Source organism: Procambarus clarkii, chromosome 27 (assembly GCF_040958095.1).
Source record: "Procambarus clarkii isolate CNS0578487 chromosome 27, FALCON_Pclarkii_2.0, whole genome shotgun sequence".
Taxonomy (NCBI): Eukaryota; Metazoa; Arthropoda; class Malacostraca; order Decapoda; family Cambaridae; genus Procambarus; species Procambarus clarkii.
Window position 1 is genome coordinate 17,875,648 of NC_091176.1, and position 24,669 is coordinate 17,900,316.

At 47.2% G+C, this 24,669-nt stretch overlaps 1 protein-coding gene across 1 annotated transcript in view; it reads right to left on the minus strand.

Annotated features, from left to right (window-relative positions):
* The window catches only part of Aplip1 (JNK-interacting protein Aplip1), a 109,358-nt gene extending 85,428 nt beyond the window's left edge, over positions 1–23,930 (minus strand). Inside the window, exon 1 of the mRNA XM_069332392.1 lies at positions 23,675–23,930. Within this exon, the coding sequence (XP_069188493.1) occupies positions 23,675–23,718 (44 nt within the window). The 5' untranslated portion in view covers positions 23,719–23,930. The remainder of the gene's footprint in view (positions 1–23,674) is intronic.
* Positions 23,931–24,669: the final 739 nt, after the last annotated feature.

The window sequence follows — 24,669 nt, forward strand, 5'->3', positions numbered from 1 at the left end:
CCTCAGGGAAGTATGTTTACTGTGATAATCTAAGAGGTACTAATTATACTACGTATCCCAGGAGGCGAGCAAGGCTACCAGAACACTGGCACTGTTATGGGGTGCCTCAGCCTACCTCCAGGCACCGTCCCTTGAAGAGAAAGTTGTGTGGCACTCTACCCGATCATCTCCCACCTGGCGCATGATGATACTCACCTGTTGGAGGGGACGAGAAGTTGATGTTAGTGATACCTTGTGATGTTGTGGTGGTGGCTCTTGATCGGGTTATTTTATTACTATTATTTTTACTACTATTGATATTATAGTCATGCTGTTGACTGAGAGGATCGAAAGCAGTCCAGCAATTATTTGAAGGTCGTCGTTCTACTGACTATGGAATTTCTTTTGTCCTATTGATGTGACAAGGCTCAATACTGTGTATTTGAGCAAGTGTATGAGAGTCTAAAGATGATGTGTGGGTGTATAAAACACCCACACACACACACACACACACACACACACACACACACACACACACACACACACCTATCAATACTTTCCCCTGAGGAGCGAGAGAGGGAATTGAATCAGCCGCAAATTTGTGTATTGTGATCAGGGTAGAGAGGGAGGGAAGGTGGTGAGAGGGAGGGATAGTGGTGAGAGGGAGGGATGGTGGTGAGAGGGAGGGATGGTGGTGAGAGGGAGGGATAGTGGTGAGAGGGAGGGATGGTGGTGAGAGGGAGGGATGGTGGTGAGAGGGAGGGATAGTGGTGAGAGGGAGGGATGGTGGTGAGAGGGAGGGATGGTGGTGAGAGGGAGGGATGGTGGTGAGAGGGAGGGATAGTGGTGAGAGGGAGGGAAGGTGGGGAGAGGGAAGGATGGTGGTGAGAGGGAGGGATAGTGGTGAGAGGGAGGGATGGTGGTGAGAGGGAGGGATGGTGGTGAGAGGGAGGGATGGTGGTGAGAGGGAGGGATGGTGGTGAGAGGGAGGGAAGGTGGTGAGAGGGAGGGATGGTGGTGAGAGGGAGGGATAGTGGTGAGAGGGAGGGAAGGTGGTGAGAGGGAGGGATGGTGGTGAGAGGGAGGGATAGTGGTGAGAGGGAGGGATGGTGGTGAGAGGGAGGGATGGTGGTGAGAGGGAGGGATGGTGGTGAGAGGGAGGGATGGTGGTGAGAGGGAGGGATGGTGGTGAGAGGGAGGGATGGTGGTGAGAGGGAGGGAAGGTGGTGAGAGGGAGGGATGGTGGTGAGAGGGAAGGGATAGTGGTGAGAGGGAGGGAAGGTGGGGAGAGGGAGGGATGGTGGTGAGAGGGAGGGAAGGTGGTGAGAGGGAGGGATGGTGGTGAGAGGGAGGGATAGTGGTGAGAGGGAGGGAAGGTGGGGAGAGGGAGGGATGGTGGTGAGAGGGAGGGAAGGTGGTGAGAGGGAGGGATGGTGGTGAGAGGGAGGGAAGGTGGTGAGAGGGAGGGAAGGTGGTGAGAGGGAGGGAAGGTGGTGAGAGGGAGGGAATGTGGTGAGAGGGAGGGATGGTGGTGAGGGGGAGGGAAGGTGGTGAGAGGGAGGGATGGTGGTGAGGGGGAGGGAAGGTGGTGAGAGGGAGGGATGGTGGTGAGGGGGAGGGATGGTGGTGAGGGGGAGGGATGGTGGTGAGGGGAATGGAAGGAAAGGAAATATAGTGAGGGGGGGGAAGCATAGTGATGAGAGAGATGGTAGAAGAGGAGGGAAGGTGGTAAGAGGGGAAATAGTTCATGGGCATCGTAGACAGGAGGGAAGACCACTGGTGAGAAGACAGAGGGTGTGGTGGACAGGGTGACCAGAAAAAAAGACAGACAGGACGGCAGAGTAGTTGAGAATCGGTTCTGGGGAGGGAGAAGGAAGTGGTCGGGGCGGGTTTCAACTTGGCCGCAATCTGAACGAGTCTAAACTCCAGGCTATAAGAACTGCATGCTAAGCAAGTCTCGTAAGTCTGTCAAACCTACGAGCCGAGGACATCTTAACATTCACATATAAACCAATGTGTCTACCAGACATGTCAACCAATTCAACTCTCTCGTACAAAGTTTAAATAGGATCCCAAGGGCCGCATGTGTAGGGAGCTGTTTGAAGTCTATAGTTCACACGATTTCGGAAAATATGTTTGAATAAAACCATATTAATAGAAAGTAAATTTTGTTCCTAAATCATGTGATCTCTATTCTGCTCGCGGAACAATTATTATCTCCGGACCGAGATTTCAAATAATAATAATAATAATAATAATAATAATAATAATAATAATAATAATAATAATAATAATAATAATAACCTATGCAGATAATGGCACACGGATTTTTTTTCACAGACATAAAAGAACAAGTAAATCACACCCAAGAAGCCCTTAAAACTATCTTGGAGACGACGTAATTTGACATGTGCAGCCTAATGGCCAATTTTATTAACAATTTATTTTTTTATTGATTTTATGTGGTTTAATATAAATCACAAGTCGTCTTTGTTTTCAGACTATAGATAATATTTATATTTTTAAATATGCATGGAATAGAGACCGGATATACCTTACTTAATGGTTTAAGAAAAAAAATCTAGTTACTCCACACTTTATTTCTGTTCAAACTAGCTTTTATTCCCCCCCCCCCCTTCCCATAAACCATCCCATAGACCATCCCATATACCTCCCATAAGCCTTTCTATAAGTGAAAATTTCCCCGTGTAAAAGCACATTTTGCTGGCTTCTTGTCCTGGGCAGAAAGTCAATTATTTTCCCATCCAGAGTTGATCCCTCCCCCTTCCTCCCCACAACCAACAACAGACCCCCCCCCACCCAGGAAACCCCTCAACCCCCCTCCCTCACACCCTCACACACCCCCTCCTCCATAACCACTCTCCCTCCACAAAATAACCACCATTCTCCTCCATCCTCCTCCTCCGTAACATCTTAAATATTAATTATTTCATCCTCCACAACCACTCTCACCCATTCCCTGACACACACACACATACACACACCCCTCCCACCCGGAGCCTCCCACCATCACCTCTCCCACCCTGCCACACCCCTCCCCCCTTTCCTATCACATTTGTAACACACATGGTCTCCCACCAGCTTTCTCTCCCACGCATCAACCATCACCCACACACTCCCACGTTCGACCTCCAGTAGTAACAAATAATGTCCAGAAAATTCATCATTTTCAATCATCATTTCATTACTTTAAAAAAATTATATTTATGTTATTTTTCTCTTACACAATGTTAATTCCATACTCATATTCCTCTTCCCTTTCACCTTCTTCCCCCATTCTCTTACCCTAATCGTCCTCTATCCCTCTCCCTCTCGTCTTATCTCCTCTCCCTCCCCCTCGCTCTCTCTCTCTCATTTTCCTCTTGCTCTTGCTACTCTTTCCTTTACTTTTTCCTCATATTAACGCCTGTTAGTACCCTTTCTATTCACCTCCTCCTCTTCTCCCTCTCACGCCCTCATCCTCTTCTCTACCTCCCTATCCCTTCATCACCTTCCTCCTCTTCCTCTCATCAATGACTCTAATCATAAAAATCAGAAACATAACGCCTTGCCTTTCCTTCCGGGTATTCTCTAGACGTGTCCTCCTCTGCAGGAGACGTCATCAAGACGAGCCAAGTGAAAGGGGGGCAGGGAGGAAGGGAGGGAGAGGCATAGAGTTGCAGGGAGAGAAAGACAGGGAGGGAGGGAGGGAGGGAGGGAGGAGGGAGGAGGGAGGGAGGGAGGGAGGGAGGGAGGGAGGGAGGCAGAGAGACTTAGATAAGCAAGAGGATAGATAGGGAAGGATATAGAGTGGGGGGGGGGGGTGGAGGGAGGAACGGAGGAAGTAGTTTTGGGGGAGGGAGGTAGATTTGGGGGGAGAGAGGGAGGTAGATTGGGGGGAGAGAGGGTGGGAGGTAAATTGGGGAGGGAATGTAGATTAGGGAAAGAAGGATGGTAGATTAGAGAAAAGAAGGAGGTAGATTGGGGACGGGGAGGAGGGAGGTAGAGAGGGACAGAGGGACAAATGCAGGACGAGAGAGAGATAGAGAGAGAGAGAGAGAGAGAGAGAGAGAGAGAGAGAGAGAGAGAGAGAGAGAGAGAGAGAGACGGTGAGAGACAGGGTAGGAAATATAGCGTTAGGTTATCACTATGATAAGAGGGATTACTATTAATCAATAATCTTCTAATACGAACGAACACAAACGCTTGGTCTAACGCACCATAACTTAATATACCATTTGATGCAAAAAAATATGAATCCCTTATTTTTGCCCATTAATCACCCTTCATTACGAGGTACGTAAATGACGAGCTGGAGACCCACAGCGCCATCTCACACTAGTGAGAGAGACGCAAACTACTCCAGAAAATAAAGTGCCATTCAGAGATGAAATAAGCAATATTCCTCATAGATAAAATCTTTTATGTGATCAAAATATTCAGTTTTCACCAAGTGACAAAGTGTATATATATTTTTTTTTATTTTACCATAATTAACTATCTTAATTGTTAAAAACCAAAACAATGAAAAGGAAAATGAAAAACCTTTACAAAATTTGATCCCATCTGGCAAATTCCACATTCTATACATTCTCCGTGTTGGTGGGGGGGGGGGGAGTAACGATGACCACGCTAATTAAAATCACTTAATGAATCTTGGAAATGATATTTGAAACCAAAAATGATTATTTTATACATTCCAGGATCAATATTAAACGTATTATTCTTATATCAAATTAAACTAGATTCAATTAAAATTTATATTTATGGAAGAACTGCAATTGATTACTCTCTCTGTATCAAACAGATCAATCCAATGTCTAGCTCTTACTGTACCTGTACTCACATTGCTGTACCTGTACTCACTTTACTGTACCTGTACTCACATTGCTGTACCTGTACTCACATTACTGTACCTGTACTCACATTGCTGTACCTGTACTCACTTTACTGTACCTGTACTCACTTTACTGTACCTGTACTCACATTGCTGTACCTGTACTCACTTTACTGTACCTGTACTCACTTTACTGTACCTGTACTCACATTACTGTACCTGTACCCACATTACTGTACCTGTACCCACATTACTGTACCTGTACTCACATTACTGTACCTGTACTCACATTACTGTACCTGTACTCACTTTACTGTACCTGTACCCACTTTACTGTACCTGTACTCACATTACTGTACCTGTACTCATATTACTGTACCTGTACTCATATTACTGTACCTGTACTCACTTTACTGTACCTGTACTCACTTTACTGTACCTGTACTCACATTACTGTACCTGTACTCACTTTACTGTACCTGTACTCACATTACTGTACCTGTACTCACATTACTGTACCTGTACTCACATTACTGTACCTGTACTCACATTACTGTACCTGTACTCACATTACTGTAGCTGTATTCACATTACTGTACCTGTACCCACATTACTGTACCTGTACTCACATTACTGTACCTGTACTCATATTACTGTACCTGTACTCACATTACTGTACCTGTACTCACTTTACTGTACCTGTACTCACTCTATTGTACCTGTACCCACATAAAAAAAATACTAAACGTCCCGCGGAGACGCTAAGCCCCTAAATCATCTCAAGATAATCTCAAGATATCCCAAATTTGTTATCTTCCAACCTAGAAGCAATCGTAAAGATTTTCGACATCAATAAAATAAGTACTATACACTTACAAAGTTGTCGGCCACATCAGAGTGAATACTAAGTATTTAACTCTTGAATGATGGCTTGAATAAAAATATATATAGCAACTTAAGTATGTAGGTCTTCTAGAACTTAAGTATGTAGGTCTTCTAGAACTTAAGTATGTAGGTCTTCTAGAACTTAAGTATGTAGGTCTTCTAGAACTTAAGTATGTAGGTCTTCTAGAACTTAAGTATGTAGGTCTTCTAGAACTTAAGTATGTAGGTCTTCTAGAACTTAAGTATGTAGGTCTTCTAGAACTTAAGTATGTAGGTCTTCTAGAACTTAAGTATGTAGGTCTTCTAGAACTTAAGTATGTAGGTCTTCTAGAACTTAAGTATGTAGGTCTTCTAGAACTTAAGTATGTAGGTCTTCTAGAACTTAAGTATGTAGGTCTTCTAGAACTTAAGTATGTAGGTCTTCTAGAACTTAAGTATGCACGTGTTAAAAAAAACACACCTGAACTTAGAAGTTCTATCTATGTTGTACATCAGTCTATTAAAATACGGAATAAATCAATTGCGTTATCTTTCAACGGTGATTTTAATGGAAGGCTTTATATAGCCCGTTATTTAAGGTTAGGATAGGCGAAATAATGTGTCCGTTGCATTTGTGTATGCTCCCTATGGGTACAATGCACCAAATTTATCAACGGCGGTAATTAAAGACAATATCTGACATATAGAAATATCGAATATATATATATAGAAAGTGGAAAAATATAGAAGATGGGGAAATAAATGAGGGGGAAAAATTTATGGATGGATAAGAGTGTCTGGCTCGAATATATATAAAAAAAAATGTGACTGAAAATTTGGGTGGAATTTTGGAGTTACGAACAGAAGAGAAATGGGATTGGAATATGCATGAGCGTGTGACATATTCCAATTCCATATCTCCAATATTTGCAACTGCAAAAATTTATCTAAAATTTCCAATAACATAACCTTGTGCAAGGTGTAATTCTGTACTTGTAATGCATTAAGGGAATTATCTATACTAAAGTCATATTTAAATTTCGACTTATTTACTTGGGCACTCTTTATGAATTAAGGCATTAGTATTCACCCCATTTGAACTCGCCTATTTTCCAGGATCGAGCTTTAGCTCTAGAACCCTGCCTTTCCAGCCGCTTGGTGTCTAGTACAATGACTCTTGACCTATTTTTTGAACTATCATTCCAAGTTTTTAAATAATGACTGGAATTCGCTTCTGCAACCTACTCATGTACTCACCTAATTGTGCTTGGGTGTGTATTCAATATTTGCATTTACTATTTGTGTCTGCAAAATCAAACTATTAGCTCTTGGAACCCGCCTCTCTAACCAATCTATTTTTCCTCTATTATGTGTAGTACATATATTTCTCTCTAACACACACACCCGCAAACACACACGCATGTGATTGAGCAAAGAGTGAGGGGAGACATGATCACTACCTACAAAATTCTCAAAGGAATTGACATTGTAGATAAGGATAAACTATTAAACACGGGGGGGGGGGGGGGGGGGTACGCGAACAAGGGAACACAGGTGGAAAATGAGTACATAAATGAGCTACAGGGACGTTAGAAAGAACTTTTTCAGTGTCAGAGTAGTTTTTTTTTGGCAGGGATATTCCTGCGCGGGCCCTAAGCCTCTTGGCTGGCCCACTAGTCAGAGTAGTTAACAGGTGGAATGCATTAGGCAGTGATGTGGTGGAGGCTGACTCCATAAACAGTTTCAAATGTAGATATGATAGAACCCAGTAGGCTCAGGAATCTGTACACCAGTTGATTGACAGTTGAGAGGCAGGATCAAAGAGCCAGAGCTCAGCCCCCGCAAGCACAACTAGGTGAAGTACAACTAGGTGAGAACATACATCCCCAGGAAGCAGCCCGTAGCATCTGTCTAACTCCTAGGTATCTGTTAACTGCTAGGTGAACAGTGCATCAGGGTGAAAGAAATTACCCATTTGTTTCCACCTCCGCCGGCAGTCGAACCCGGGGCCTTAGGACTACGATCCCCGAGCGTTGTCTACTCAGCCGCGAAGCCAGACATGCACACACAGGGGCCCCCCTCTGAATGTGTGTACTCACGTATTTGTACTCACCTATTTGTGCTTGCGGGGGTTGAGCTTTGGCTCTTTGGTTCCGCCTCTCAACTGTCAATCAACTGGTGTACAGACTCCTGAGCCTACTGGGCTCTATCATATCTACATTTGAAACTGTGTATGGAGTCAGCCTCCACCACATCACTTCCTAGTGCATTCCATCCGTTAACTACTCTGACACTGAAAAAGTTCCTTCTAACGTCCCTGTTGCTCATTTGGGTACTCAGTTTCCACCTGTGTCCCCTTGTTCGCGTTCCACCAGTGTTGAATTTACCCAGTCTACCCAGTCTACCCTTGTTTACCCAGTCGATTCCCCTGAGGATTTTGTAGGTTGTGATCATGTCTCCCCTTACTCTTCTGTCCTCTAGGGTCGTAAGGTGCATTTCCCGCAGCCTTTCCTCGTAACTCATGCCTCTTAATTCTGGGACTATTCTAGTGGCATACTGTTGGACTTTTTCCAGCTTCGTCTTGTGCTTGACAAGGTACGGGCTCCATGCTGGGGCCGCATACTCCAGGATTGGTCTTACATATGTGGCGTACAAGATTCTGAATGATTCCTTACACAGGTTCCTGAACGCCTGTTCTGATGTTAGCCAGCCTCGCATATGCCGCAGACGTATTCTTTTTATGTGAGCTTCAGGAGACAGGTTTGGTGTGATATGAACTCCTAGATCTTTCTCTCTGTCCGTTTCATTATGTACTTCATCTCCTATTCTGTATCCTGTGTCAGGCCTCCTGTGTGTATTCACCTAGGTGTATTCACCTAGTTGTGTTTGCGAGGATTGAGTTTTTTGCTCTTTCCGCCCGCCTCTCAACTGTCAATCAACTGTTTACTAACTACTTTTTTTCCACACCACACACACACACACACACACACACGCACACACACCAGGAAGCAGCCCGTGACAGCTGACTAACTCCCAGGTACCCATTTACTGCTAGGTAACTGGGGCATTCAGGATGAAAGGAACTATGCCCATTTAATTCTGCCTCGTGCGGGAATCGAACCCGCGCCACAGAATTACGAGTCCTGCGCGCTATCCACCAGGCTACGAGACCCTTGTGTATGTGTGTGTGTGTGTGATTGTGTGTATCTGCAAACATTTACATATTCCTATTTAAAGCACAATGATCCCCCGGAAAAAATGTACTTAACGCAATATATATATATATATATATATGCGAACAAGCTTGAATGGTCCCCAAGCTAATATGCAACTGAAAATTTCACAACCCAGAAAGATTCGAACCCAGACAGCCAGGAGCACTATGCACCATGGCGTACCTGGTTCCTTAACTACTCGACCACCGTGACTGTACAAAAGTCACTGGTAGCCGAGTCTATATCCCCAACGACCCGACAGCACTTGGTGGTATGCTTGGGCATAGATATCGAATCCTCGAATCAATGGTTCCCGCTTGGAGACCATTCAAGTTTGTTCGCACTTGTGTTGTTCACGTGGCCCCACAAAGTGAGGTGATTCGATGAAATAACTAGGCCCGAAGCTTACCACCAAGTGCTCATCTAATTGTGCTTGCGGGGGTTGAGCTTTGGCTCTTTGGTCCCGTGCTGTCGGGTCGTTGTCAAGTCGTCGACATATATATTAAGAACAGGATGGATCCCAGTAGAGATATTGGCGCCATTTATGAATGAGGGAAGAAGGGAAGGAAGGAAAGAAAGGAGAGAGGGAAAAGAAAGAAGAGAGGCTGAAAAATGTCGTCGCAATTTTGTACATTTTTCTCCTGCTTCTTCCACTCATCCTTCGCCATAAACTAATGAGAAAACATGGTGTGATATCCAGAGGAAGACGGTCCAATAAAACCTAGACGGAGAGATGGGGAAGGAGAGGGTGGGGAGAGGTGAGGGAGCTAGGAGGAGGAGGAATAGGAGAGAGAGAGAGAGAGAGAGAGAGAGAGAGAGAGAGAGAGAGAGAGAGAGAGAGAGAGAGAGAGAGAGAGAGAGAGAGAGAGAGAGAGAGAGAGAGAACCAGATACACAAATACATAGAAAGACATACAGACACTCTCTCACACACACACAGTGTGTGTGTGTGTGTGTGTGTGTGTGTGTGTGTGTGTTTGGGGGCCTCGCGGCTGAGTAGACAGCGTTCGGGAGTCATAGTCCTAACGGCCCCGGGTTCGATTCCCGGCCGAGGTGGAAACAAATGGGTAGTTTCTTTCATCCTGATGAAAGTTCACTAATTTACTGTTCAGCCCTAGCAGTAAATAGGTACCTGGGAGTAAGACAACTGCTACAGGCGGCTTCAAGGGGGAATGTTTGTGCGCGCGGACGTTCGAGACAAATATATGTAGTAGACATAATAGTGGAAAAAAATTCATTGGTTAGAATGGCGGGATCGATCTAAGAGCTAATAGCTCGATTCTGCAGACACAAATACTAAATACAGTGTATTTTCCGCGCGTAGGACACACACATGACACACCTGCCGTCCCTCCCAACCTGGGACCAGCAGAGGATTTACAGGTGTGGGTCCAGGCTTCGTGTCCAATATACCTTCAAGCTTTCTGCGGAGGAAATGAGGGGAAGTGGAGTGTGTGCTGCAGGTACTTAATTAAGCTTGACCTTCAGATGTCTCTTGGAGGGAGAGGGTGAAGGAGAGGGTGAAGGAGAGGTGGAGAGGTAGAGAAGGGAGAGTGGATTTGGTGGGATGGGAGAAGGGAGGGCAAGCACTTGATCATACATTTTTATTCTATGTAATGGAAAGGTTAGAGGGAGGCAGGGAGAGTGAAGGAGAGAGACAGAGTGAAGGAGAGAGACAGAGAGTGAAGGAGAGAGAGAGTGAAGGACAGAGGCAAAGAGTGAAAGGAGGGAGATAGAAGATGGAGCCAGGGAGAGTGAATGAGGGACCCCATAGAAAGAGAGGGAGGAAGAGCAGGGGGAGAGAGAGAGAGGTCGCTAAGAGCAAGTTGTTACATCGCCCGTACAGTCTAGGAAGGAGTCACACTTCTAATGACTATGCCTCTTAGAGCTCTCTCTCTCTCTCTCTCTCTCTCCTCTACACGTGGATCGTGGGACGGAAATTTCTGTCGTATAGTGCAATAAGTGGAACGCTCCCGTTAGTGTTGACACGCTTATATCTATTCCAAAAAATGAACCCCGATTCTGTCCCATTCAACAGGACTGTTCTGAAATCCGGAACACTTGGAAGAGGTGAAAGATAATTTCCCAGCTGAAAACAAAAATAACAGATACTTATCTATTATTTTTATATAAAAAAATTAATATTAGGTTAATCGTCCAGAAGAAATGTGACTGGTGAGGCCTCGCAAGACTTGGCAGTGACACCAGTAGTCTTCACTGCTCGTATTAGTCTTCACTGCACTTCACTGCTCGTATTAGTCTTCACTGCACTTCACTGCTCATCTTGGTGAACACAGGAAACTACACTCTCACACACGCTTAGGGGCCTCGCGGCTGAGTAGACAGCGTTCGCTACTCGTAGTCCAAAGAGCCCGGGTTCGATTCCCGACCGAGTCAGAAACAAATGGGCAGAGTTTCTTTCACCTTGATGCATCTGTTCAACTAGCAGTAAATAGATGCCTGGGAGTTAGACAGCTGCTACGGGCTGCTTCTTGGGGATGTGTGTGTACTCATCTAGTTGTACTAACCTAGTTGTGTTTACCGGGGTTGAGCTCTGGCTCTTTGGTCCCGCCTGTCAACCGTCAGTCAACCGGTGTACAGATTCCTGAGCCTACTGGGCTCTTATCATATCTACATTTGAAACTGTGTATGGAGTCAGTCTCCACCACATCACTTCCTAATGCATTCCATCTGTTAACTACTCTGACACTGAACAAATTCTTTCTAACGTCCCTGTGGCTCATTTGGGTACTAAGTTTCCACCTGTGTCCCCTTGTTCGTGTTCCACCCGTGCTAAAAAGTTTGACTTTGTCCACCCTGTCGATTCCCCTGAGAATTTTGTAGGTAGTTATCAGTGTCTCCCCCTTACTCTTCTGTTTTCCATGGACGTGAGGTTCAGCTTCCTTAGCATTTCCTCGTAGTCCATACCTTGGTCTTGGTCTGTGTGTGTGTGTGTGTGTGTGTGTGTGTGTGTGTGTGTGTGTGTGTGTGTGTGTGTGTGTGTGTGTGTGTGTGTGTGTGTGTGTGTAATTACCTCAGTGTAGTTACAGGATGAGAGCTATGCTCGTGGTATCCCGTCTTCCCAGCACTCTTTGTCATATAACGCTTTGAAACGTGTGTGTTTGTGTGTGCGGGCGAGCGCGGGCGTGTATGTTAGAGATAAATATATATAGTACACACAACTAGAAGAAAATAGATTTGTTAGAAAGGCGGGATCCAAGAGCTAATAGCTCGATTATGCAGACACGAATAGTAAACACAAAGAGTCTATCTACAATAAATATCCCACTAATTACAACTGAATATAATCTGTGAACAGAAGTCATGTAGCTAATTGTTGGAGCCGGGGGAGGAGGAGGAGGCGTCCCTTCCTCCATCCCTGGGCATAGTGAGGAGAGGCAGGAGAGGGATAGGGGAGGGTGAGCGAGGGGGGGGGGGTGTGAGGGGAAAGGAGGGAGAGTGAGATAGACGGGCGTGGCCGCCTGAGTGACGCCAGGGAGGCTGGCTTGGGGCAGATACAGCGCATCCGCCAATATCAATGAAATGCTGTATTGTGCCCAAGCTTAGTTGATGCTGCATCTCTCTCTCTCTCTCTCTCTCTCGCTGATTACTGTCTTCTACTGCCTCTGTCTCTCGCTGTTTATTTTCTTCTGCTGCCTCTATCTCTCACAGATTATTCTCTTTTGCTACCTCTGTCTCTCACTGATAATTCTCTTCTGCTGTCTCTGTCTCTCGCTGTTTATTCTCTTCTGCTGCCTCTGTCTTCCAGACTGCCTCTCACACTGTTTATTCTCCCCACCCTCTTGCCTCTATCTCTCGCACACTGCTTCTCCCGTGTTATCTTTCACAATGCTTCCCCCTCCCAACCCGTTCTCGCACTTGCTTATAGTCAATATTGGCTTATTAATAAGTGCATATGTGACATAGTAATTTATTGTGAATATTTTAGTTTACCTTGAAAATCTTAATAGAATACACTGACCTAACCTAACCTTTTTAGTATGTTAAGATAAGCATCTTATTGCTTCTTAATTACAATTATTACTTAGCCTATACCTATATTGATATTACAGTTTTATAAAAATAATAAAACAAAGCCAAAATATTTAAATAAATTGTAAAGTAACTCAGGATATTGTCAAATATTGTATGAAATCTCTATTGTTTAGTAAAACTGAAAAAGAAACTCCTAATATGAAAACTGGTGTTTAGTATATCTATAGGAAGAGTTTTTACCTTAAAAACAAAATATAACTTGGCATATACCACATAAGTACTTATTAATCAGCCAAATAGTGGCTACAAGTAATAAGTCATATATGTACTGTCTTGTGCGAGAGCGGGTTGCCCCTCCTGCCTCTGCCTCTCACTGTCTCTTCCCTGCTACATTTGTTTTCCTATCTCTTAAAGTGCTTCCTTTCGTGTGATATTTTTATACTAGTATCTCCTTAATGCTGCTTCGCTCCTGATGTTTCCCTCTTCTGTTACATCTCTTATTGTTCCCTCTCTTGTGCTCCCTTGTCTCATGGCCCCCCTCTCTCTCTCTCATGGTGCCTCATGATCTCTGAACACCTTCAAAAGGAACATGGGAATCGACCACGACCCCTTATCCCTATCACACTTCCCATGCAATCACACATCAACATGCAAAGTCGTACAAGACTAGCACCAAGCATCTGGCTTCTATACGTGGATAAGCAGAAAATTAGTCATTCTCTTATATGCATATATAGATACATATTTATAAAGCACACGAAAATCCACCTGACACTGGGTGGCGGAACTAAAAAAAAAAAAACTGATTTGACATAAAATGAGGAAAACAGGTTATCGTGATGAGATTGTTAGAGCATATGAGGTCTATATTCAGTAGCCACCCGATCGTCGTGATGGTGATGCTGATGGTGATGTTGTGGGGATGATGATAGTGATGATAATGGTTATGTTTGAATTTCATTTGACCAGAGAGGATGTGGTTTATTTTATCAATATATTCAAAGGGTTGAAAGCCTCGAGGCAACTTTAGAAGCATCATACTGTCTCCTGAACAACTGAAGCATCATACTGTGTCCTGAACCACCGAAGCATCATACTGTCTCCTGGGGAATTCCCCCCATCCCCCCCACAACACATCCTGAACCATAGAAGCACCATACTGTCTCCTGAACCACAGAAGCACCATACTGTCTCCTGAACAACAGAAGCATCATACTGTCTCCTGAACAACAGAAGCATCATACTGTATATTGTACAACAGAAGCACCAAATTTGTCGACGGTCCTGCCAATGGTAGCAGGCATCGGGTGTGAGACCTGTCGATGCTGAGTCTCTCTTCACCAACGTGCCCGGGGATGAAGGCAATTGATGGTGGACAAATGTTTATCTGGATCCAGTTTGTACAACTTTTAGCGTCCCGGACCGGAAGGTATATTAAGACGACTGCTCGAACCATTGTCCTTAGGAGTCCTGGGGGATCTTACGTACAAACAAGTGGAAGGCGTAGCTTTGGGTTCCACCTTTCCCTCGGAGCTTTCCCTCCAGAAATAAACATACACTTTGCATCAGATGCACTTTACAAAACCCTTACGTGATCAACGTCTCATTTAGTAACGTCTACCCTCAAGTTCGTATTTAATTCATTATTTCGTGTTCTGAGCAATCATTTCGGAACTCAGTTTTAATTGAAAATATGATCAGAATAGTTTGATAATTGTTAATGTATTGGAATGAGGAACTGTGAGCAAATACGGTATGCTGCAGCTCCAGCAAGTTGACGGCACACACTTACATATTCACATGGACAAGAGCACTGTCAACACTCTCATCACCGTAAGTGCTTCCATCCCCCCGCCTCCTCTTCCCCCCTATCCCATTCTCCCCCCCCCCACCCACACACACATAAGCCTCCCTGGGGACGCTCACAGCACCATCTAACTTATTCCCATTTGCTATGCAACCAACACGGCAGTTGTCACCAGTACCGCCACCTGCGGCCATCTCCGTCATCACTACTGAAGCCGTCACAATACTCTACCATCTCCTCCACACCCTCGCTACACCTTCCCCGCCCATGACCTCCACACCACTTTCCCCCATCACCGTCACCCACCACCACCAGTCCTCGCAACCACCGTCACCCACCACCACCAGTCCTCGCAACCACCGTCACCCACCACCACCAGTCCTCGCAACCACCGTCACCCACCACCACCAGTCCTCGCAACCACCGTCACCCACCACCAGCCTCGGTCCCCCTCCACCACCAACACATCCACACTGTGCAGACGAGGAGTCACAATAACGTGGCTGAAATATGTAGACCAAACCACACACTAGAAAGTGAAGGGACGACGACGTTTCGATCCGTCCTGGACCATTCTCAAGTCGATTGTGACTTGAGAATGTGACTCACAATCGACTTGAGAATGGTCCAGGACGGACCGAAACGTCGTCGTCCCTTCACTTTCTAGTGTGTGGTTTGGTCAACACAGCCACACTACCCTCCCCCCACCAACACGGCCACACTACCCTCCCCCCACCAACACAGCTACACTACCCTCCCCCCACCAACACACCCACACTACCCTCCCCCTACCAACACACCCACACTACCCTCCCCCTACCAACACACCCACACTACCCTTCCCCCACCAACACAGCCCACACTACCCTCCCCCCACCAACACAGCCCACACTACCCTCCCCCCACCAACACAGCCCACACTATCCTCCCCCCACCAACACAGCCCACACTATCCTCCCCCCACCAACACAGCCCACACTACCCTCCCCCCACCAACACAGCCCACACTACCCTCCCCCCACCAACACAGCCACACTACCCTCCCCCCACCAACACAGCCCACACTATCCCTCCCCCCACCAACACAGCCCACACTACCCTCCCCCCACCTAACACAGCCACACTACCCTCCCCCCACCAACACACCCACACTATCCCTCCCCCCCATCAACACACCCACACTACCCTCCCCCCACCAACACAGCCCACACTACCCTCCCCCCACCAACACAGCCACACTACCCTCCCCCCACCAACACAGCCCACACTACCCTCCCCCCACCAACACAGCCACACTATCCTCCCCCCACCAACACAGCCACACTACCCTCCCCCCACCAACACACCCACACTACCCTCCCCCCCACCAACACACCCACACTATCCCTCCCCCCACCAACACACCCACACTACCCTCCCCCCACCAACACACCCACACTACCCTCCCCCCACCAACACAGCCACACTACCCTCCCCCTACGAACACAGCCCACACTACCCTTCCCCCACCAACACACCCACACTACCCTCCCCCACCAACACACCCACACTACCCTCCCCCCACCAACACACCCACACTACCCTCCCCCCACCAACACAGCCACACTACCCTCCCCCCACCAACACACCCACACTACCCTCCCCCCACCAACACAGCGCACCACCAGTCCCGCTCCACCTACCACAGACACACACCCATCACACACCACGCCAACGGAGAGGAGAACCAAAGAGGCAGAAAATATAACTGAGAGCATGAAGAGCAAGACTAGACAAAACATTTTACTGCATTCCCTAAAGACTGGAAGGTAAAGCCGATCATGAAGTCAATAGTGGAGGAGGTTGTAAGAACCCAGGACTACACGACACGCACAAGACAGTAGCTAGAAAATGAGATGCCAGTGAAAATCTGTAATCAACCAGAGCAAGAAGGAGACAAAGAAAAATAAAAGTCAGAAAGTTCAGAGTTTCTGTATTCTCTTTCTAACAAAAAATTCTGGATAGAGACAATCCAAAGAAAAATAAAGCATTACTTTAGGTTACAGAGGTTTCAGAGTGAACGGGAATCGTGTTGAAGTTAATTTAAAAAAAAATCGATAATCCACTGAAAATTTACACTGGCAAAACAAATTAATTTTAACGAATTTAAACATGAAGAATTCATTAGCCAAGACATGCACAAGAAGGAAATTGATGACACAAAGGAAAACGTGAAAAAGTATGGAACACTACAGGTAGAACAGCAAGCGTCATAGACAGATACACACGACTAACTGGTAAGCCAGACAAGGGTGTGTACAGCACAGTAACACACACACCCCAACCTAGTCTTTTGAGGCACTGGCTGAGGAGTAAGCAAGTGTGACTAAACACACTCACGCACGCAGCTGAGTGCACAGCGCTTGAGGGTGTCATAGTCCTAATGGCGTAGAATCAAAAGCTACGGATCAACGATATGTGGCATAATGAGGAGAAGAAAAACAATGAGTATGTGGATGAGGATGAGGACAATATGGGAGTATTTTCATGGAATCCGATTATGGGTGTGGGCGAAACTCAACGAGTATTAAAAAACACTTCATCCTATTACTCGTGAAAGGTCAGAGAACAAAATATAGATAGGTTGGCATAACTGAGAAAACACTACATTGGTTAAAGCAGTACCTAACAGACAGGAAACACAGGGCCACTGTCAGAAAGGCTGTGGTGAGCTAGAAGGATGTGACAAATTTGGGTCCCCTTCAAGGATTGGTTTAAGAACCACTGCTGTTTCTTATTTATGTAGATACCCTACCCAGGAGAGAGAGAGACAGCTTGTATATGGCAATGTTTGCAGATGTTGCAGAGGCAATGAGAACCTATAACACCGAGGTGCACTGCCGAGTAGAGGAAACCCTGAAAACTCCAGGAATGAGCTGACAAGTCCATGTTAGAGTTCAACCCCAACAAGTGTAAGTTAATATATGTCAAAGGGAAATAGACGGCCAAAATTACCCTACACCAAATTGGTTTGACTACAGGAATCAGAAAAAGACAAAATGAATTTAGAGTGAATCTAATTTCAGAAGAAGCACGAGAGACGCATATTCAGACAGGATGATGTTACTTGCAGCACACGGAAGACTGGACAATATAGCATCTGTATTTAAAGCATAAATAAGGACGCTATCTAGAAATATATATACACCCTGTGTGAGGTCAAAACTATATTACACAGGACTGGCATGGGTTGTACCTGGACGGGGTTCTGGGAGTGTAACAGTGTTCAAGCCTGGCCCGGGGCCAGGCTTGAACACTGTTAAACAAAAGTAAATTTGAAAAGGGAAAGAGGTTTGCAATATTATTAACGGCAGAATTAAGAAAACTCAGCAACGAGGATAAATTAAGGGAACTATATATCACAGCACTAGAAAGAAGGAACAGAAGGGATATGATCCCTCTATGTAAGATACTGAGGGAAAACGGCAAGGTAGACAATGACAGCCTTTGCAAATTGAGATAAAATAGAACATGGGAACATAGCTGGAAGTTGGAGGCGCAAATGAGTAATGAAATCATCGCCTCATGCACGGGTGGTCAGCAAATAGAAAGAAGAAAGTCGTGGACTGAAAGAAGTCGTGGAAGCCACCACCAACCACAGATTCAGCAGCACCCGCTCCCTCCCTCCACCGTAGTCACCACCACGCGGCGCCACTACACACCAGGACCACCACCTCACTCCACCAGCACCCCCACCACCACCACCCCTACCACCAGCACCCCTACCACCAGCACCCCCTACCACCAGCACCCCCTACCACCAGCACCCCCCCCCCCTCCCCTGCTACCAGCACCACTAGGAAGCACAAGGAACAGCTGGAGACGAGGGGGGGGGGTAAAGCTGGTTGGTGAGCCGTTCTCTCCTCTTTAACACTTTTCCTAATGAGAGAGAGAGAGTGGGAAGCACTGGAGAAAGAGGAGGAGGATGGTGCAGGAGATAAGGGCTGGAAGAGAATTACAAAGAGGATGGTGAGAGTGTCAGCACAGAGGTCAAACGATCACAGGAAAGTGATTCACCAGACTTCAAGCCTCAATACCACAATGCCTGGTCAAACAGGGCACCCAGAGAACCAAGAAATATATAAAACACCTTCAGTAATTACTAAGAGCTCTGCAATACAGGTATAAGTGTTAATCACTAGCAAAGTTACCCTCCTAAAACACATTTTCATGTTGACCAGACCACACACTAGAAGGTGAAGGGACGACGACGTTTCGGTTCGTCCTGGACCATTCTCAAGTCGATATAATTCCGACTATCAATATTCTTCTAGGAGTGAACAACCTGCCCAGCCAGTTGCCTAGAGGTGCTCAGGGTATTACTTGTCAATATCCCTCATGATTTATTAAGACTAATCCCTCCTGCAAAAGCATCATTCCAGGTAGTCCCAACTCAGGTCAACTAATTAGAATCAACCGGAAATAAGAAGGCAACCCATGTACTTACCACTAACAAAGCCAACTGCTCAAACATACCATCTCTTATGAAATATCCCAACCAATCCAACCATACCCTTCGCGTCTCTCTAACTCCTTCCTTATTCAACGTCAGAAAGTGAAATTTCATACGTCTGGTTAATACAAAATAAAAATAATTAAAAAATCTATGCATCACAATGATTGATTTGGTGTTGGACTTTATGCCTATCAACCTTAAAGTTGGGGTGTTAAGACCTATCAACCTCCGGAGAGTTATTAAAGCCTATCAACCTCTAGAGAGTTGTTAAAGCCTATCAACCTCTAGAGAGTTATTAAAGCCTATCAACCTCTAGAGAGTTATTAAAGCCTATCAACCTCTAGAGAGTTATTAAAGCCTATCAACCTCTAGAGAGTTATTAAAGCCTATCAACCTCTAGAGAGTTGTTAAGGCCACATTACTGACCAACCAGCAAGTATACTATAGCCGTACCAAGGACTATAAAAAGGGGCTACAGTAAGTTCAGAGTGTATGCACTCAGCTACACCCGCCCCTGTGATGCTTAACTCTGGGAGTGATATAACCAATCCCCCAAACTTTAGATATCAGGTTGATAACGGTGCTCACAGTGAATATGTGGGGCTACTACTGACCCCACATAACGGCTACTCTGACTCCACATAACGGCTACTCTGACCTCACACACAACGGCTACTCTGACCTCACACACAACGGGTACTCTGACCCCACACACAACGGCTACTCTGACCCCACACACAACGGCTACTCTGACCTCACCAACAACGGCTACTCTGACCCCACACACAACGGGTACTCTGACCCCACACACAACGGCTACTCTGACCCCACACACAACGGCTACTCTGACCCCACACACAACGGCTACTCTGACCTCACCAACAACGGCTACTCTGACCCCACACACATCGGCTACTCTGACCCCACACACAACGGCTACTCTGACCCCACATACAACGGCTACTCTGACCCCGCACACAACGGCTACTCTGACCCCGCACACAACGGCTACTCTGACCCCACACACAACGGCTACTCTGACCCCACACACAACGGCTACTCTGACCCCGCACACGACGGCTGACCCCACACAACGACTGACCACACACAACGGCTGACCCCACACGACGGCTGACCCCACACAACGGCTGACCCCACACGACGGCTGACCCCACACGACGGCTGACCCCACACGACGGCTGACCCCACACAACGGCTGACCCCACACACGACGGCTGACCCCACACACGACGGCTGACCCCACACACGACGGCTGACCCCACACACGACGGCTGACCCCACACAACGGCTGACCCCACACAACGGCTGACCACACACGACAGGCTGACCCCACACACGACGGCTGACCCCACACGACAGCTGACCCCACACACGACGGCTGACCCCACACGACAGCTGACCCCACACGACGGCTGACCCCACACACGACGGCTGACCCCACACGACGGCTGACCCCACACACAACGGCTAACCCCACACACAACGGCTACTCTGACCCCACACACAACGGCTGACCACACACGACGGCTGACCCCACACGACGGCTGACCCCACACGACGGCTGACCCCACACGACGGCTGACCCCACACGACGGCTGACCCCACACGACGGCTGACCCCACACAACGGCTGACCACACACAACGGCTGACCCCACACGACGGCTGACCCCACACGACGGCTGACCCCACACGACGGCTGACCCCACACGACGGCTGACCCCACACGGCGGCTGACCCCACACGACGGCTGACCCCACACACGACGGCTGACCCCACACGACGGCTGACCCCACACGACGGCTGACCCCACACGACGGCTGACCCCACACGACGGCTGACCCCACACGACGGCTGACCCCACACCGACACTCTACTATCTCTCCATAACTAATACCGTCGAGGCAATGCGAACAATATATCGGAAAGAGCAACAGTTGATTCTGCATGGGGGCCATGGTGCGCGGGGAGGTGCGGGGAGGTGCGGGGAGGTGCGGGGAGGTGCTGGGAGGTGCTGGGAGGTGCGGGGAGGTGCGGGGAGGTGCTGGGAGGTGCGGGGAGGTGCGGGAAGTGCGGGGAGGTGCTGGGAGGTGCGGGGAGGTGCGGGGAGGTGCGGGGAGGTGCGGGGAGGTGCGGGGAAGTGCGGGGAGGTGCTGGGAGGTGCGGAAAGGTACCGGGAGGTGCGGGGAGATGGTGGGAGGTGCGGGGAGGTGCATTGATGTGCGGGGAGGTGCGGGGAGGTGCGGGGTGGTGCGGGGTGGTGCGGGGTGGTGCGGGGAGGTGCAGGGAGGTGCATTAAGTTGCGGGGAGGTGCTGGGAGGTGCTGGGAGGTGCGGGGAGGTGCGGGGAGGTGCTGGGAGGTGCGGAAAGGTGCGGGGAGATGGTGGGAGGTGCGGGGAGGTGCATTGAAGTGCGGGGAGGTGCGGAGAGGTGCGGGGTGGTGCGGGGAGGTGCAGGGAGGTGCGAGGAGGTGCGGGGAGCTGCATTGAGGTGCGGGGAGGTGCATTGAGGTGCGGGTAGGTGCGGGGAGATGCAGGGAGGTGCGGCGAGGTGCGGGGAGATGCAGGGAGGTGCGGGGAGGTGCTGGGAGGTGCTGGGAGGTGCGGGGAGGTGCTGGGATGTGCTGGGAGGTGCGGAGATATAGCCCAACCAGCCTCACCGTTCACTACACTTGCTCCATAGCATCATCCGTGGCACGGTGACACCAGAGCCAGGACTCACTAAGCGTTTACGTTAACACTTACGAAACCTGTCCATCTTTTCTCAACCAAGGCGGCGTTGTTTACATTTATTAGACAGTTTGTGAGCTCCGAAGCGCTACGAGGCTGTTTATAACAGTAATATTCCTGGATTGTGAAGTTTCGAACTTCGTAAACTGTTTATAGTTAATCAAAGCCGCCATGATTAGGAATTGATGTACAGGTTTCGTAAGTGGTTGTGTAAGTGGTTTGATGACTCCTGGCCTTGGTCCTGAGAGGGAAGGCTTGCTAGCCATCACAAGCTGCTAAAACAGCACCTGCGGCCGTATCGTGTGTATTGTCCTCTACTATATATTGGGTCCTGTAGCTCAGTGCTCTAAGGCATCGGATCACAATCCGAGGGAACCGGGTTCGATCCTCGAGGAGGAGAGAAACAGTCATACAGCGGACGAACAACAAGCTCTGGATCTATAGAATCTTGAATGATTCCAAATATCATCAACTTAATGTTGGTACCTTGACCCCGGACCGTCCTCCAACACCTGACTCTATTTCCTCTTTGTGAAAGTGACTAAGTCGAGAGGCTTGTAATCTAGATTACAAGCTCTCAACTTAGTCACTTTCACACAATGGAAATAGATTAAGGCGTTGGTGGAAGGTTCAGGGTGACGGCATCAACATTAATTTGATGATGCTGTGGATATATGTTGATATACAACTAGGGTGTTATTGCAGGCGGGTTGAGTGAGAGGAACAATGTCCACTTATTGATAGAATATTACGAAGGGAAAGCGCCTAAACCAGTTTGACTGTGTAGCTCATTGGCAGGGATGTGAGGACAGGATACGAGTAAAGGAACGGTGTTTAACCACTTGCATCATCGGAGGATCGAACGACGACCTCCAAGAAACGAGGTCATCACTGTACCGACCAGTCCAAGTGCATGAACATCGCGTTGACCTCATGAGGCTTAAAATACAGAAGCAATATGAGATAACCATTGTCTGCTACGTCGAGTTACTCTACTGATAAACTCAACACTCTCTACGACACTCCGTCAACACCTGCAACTTTAAGGACAACATTGACAAATAATTCGAACGTCAGAATAGTTAAATTGTAATTCAACAGGAAACAAGGCCAGTAGTGCGGGGCATAACAAGCCAGCCTCCACCGTAGACACTGATGATGTAGCCCGGCCTCCTATGACTTCCCAACGTCAAGAAATAGTCAATTTTAAAGTGTCCTCTCCTAACCTACCAGAGGACTCCGAAACAGAAAACGGGACAGTACGTCACTTTCCCTCGCCGCTTCCATTTTCTAGTAAGACAGTGTTTGGCCTTATATAACGCATACGAGCGAAATGCGACGTTCTTTGTAGGAGGACAGGTTGTAGGAGAACAGGCTGTAGGAGGACAGGTTGTAGGAGGACAGGTTGTAGGAGAACAGGCTGTAGGAGGACAGGTTGTAGGAGGACAGGTTGTAGGAAGACAGATTGTAGTAGGACAGGTTGTAGGAGGACAGGTTGTAGGAGGACAGGTTGTAGGAGGACAGGTTGTAGGAGGACAGGTTCGTTGCCTGATGATTAAGATTAAAGCCAACCTAGGAGGTGGCACGGGCATGAATAGCCCGTAATTCGTTGTCTAAAGAGTGAGAGGCTCAGAGAGCAGACACACGAGAGTGGCAAACACAACACAACACAACACACAATATTACTTCTTCAGGAGCATCAACACGCTCCAGGAATTGTAAAATGGTACTTACTCAGTCTCATAGGAGTCATCCACATGCCGTGTACTTAAAGTCATAATTCGTGGCGTTCTGAACCACAATACACTGTACTTCACAGTACGTCTCCCACGAGTACACAATGGTCCAAACGGTCTGTTCCCAAGTACAAAAATTATTCTCGAATCACTGAACACTTTAACACTAGGAAAAACAAAATATCTTTTCCATGAGTAACTCACACACAAGTTATTGCACGCCCCACGCGCACACACACATGCAGACACACACACATGCACAACAGCTCGAGCAATACTATTGGTTGCCCGGGAATGATACCCGTAGTCAGGTATGGTGATTGACACCCGAGGCCAGGGGCCAGATTCACGAAGCAGTTACGCAAGCACTTACGAACGTGTACATCTTTCCTCAATCTTTGACGGCTTTGTTTACATTTATTAAACAGTTTACAAGCATTTAAAACTTGCCATTCAACTGTTGTATTGTTATAAACAGCCTCCTGGTGCTTCGGAGCTCATTAACTGTTTAATAATTGTAAACAAAGCCGCCAAAGATTGAGAAAAGATGTACAGGTTCATAAATGCTTGCGTAAGTGTTTTCGTGAATCTGGGCCCAGGTGTGGTGATTGACAGGCCATTGCCGCTCCTCCACAATCCAACCTCACGTAATGCTTGTTTAAAGTGCAGTCGTGAATTTCAAAAGTACTGTGTACGTCAAAAACGGTATTTTCTCGAAAATAAATATACGTTATTGTATATTATAATTCCGTGTATAGTTAGGCCTAGAATAGGTTAAGTGTTGAGATTCTGTTGGCAATTAATTGTATTAGCAGTACGTGGGCAACCTGCCCTCAGGTCAGGCTCCTTATAACAGCAATCGTCCAACCAAGACGCATTAATCAGACTTTTAAAACACTGTATAATAAAATAGGTTTGTTCTCATATATAAATTAATAATATTATTAAAGTTTGGTATAGTTAGGCATAGGTTAGGTTAGGTGTTTAGGTTCT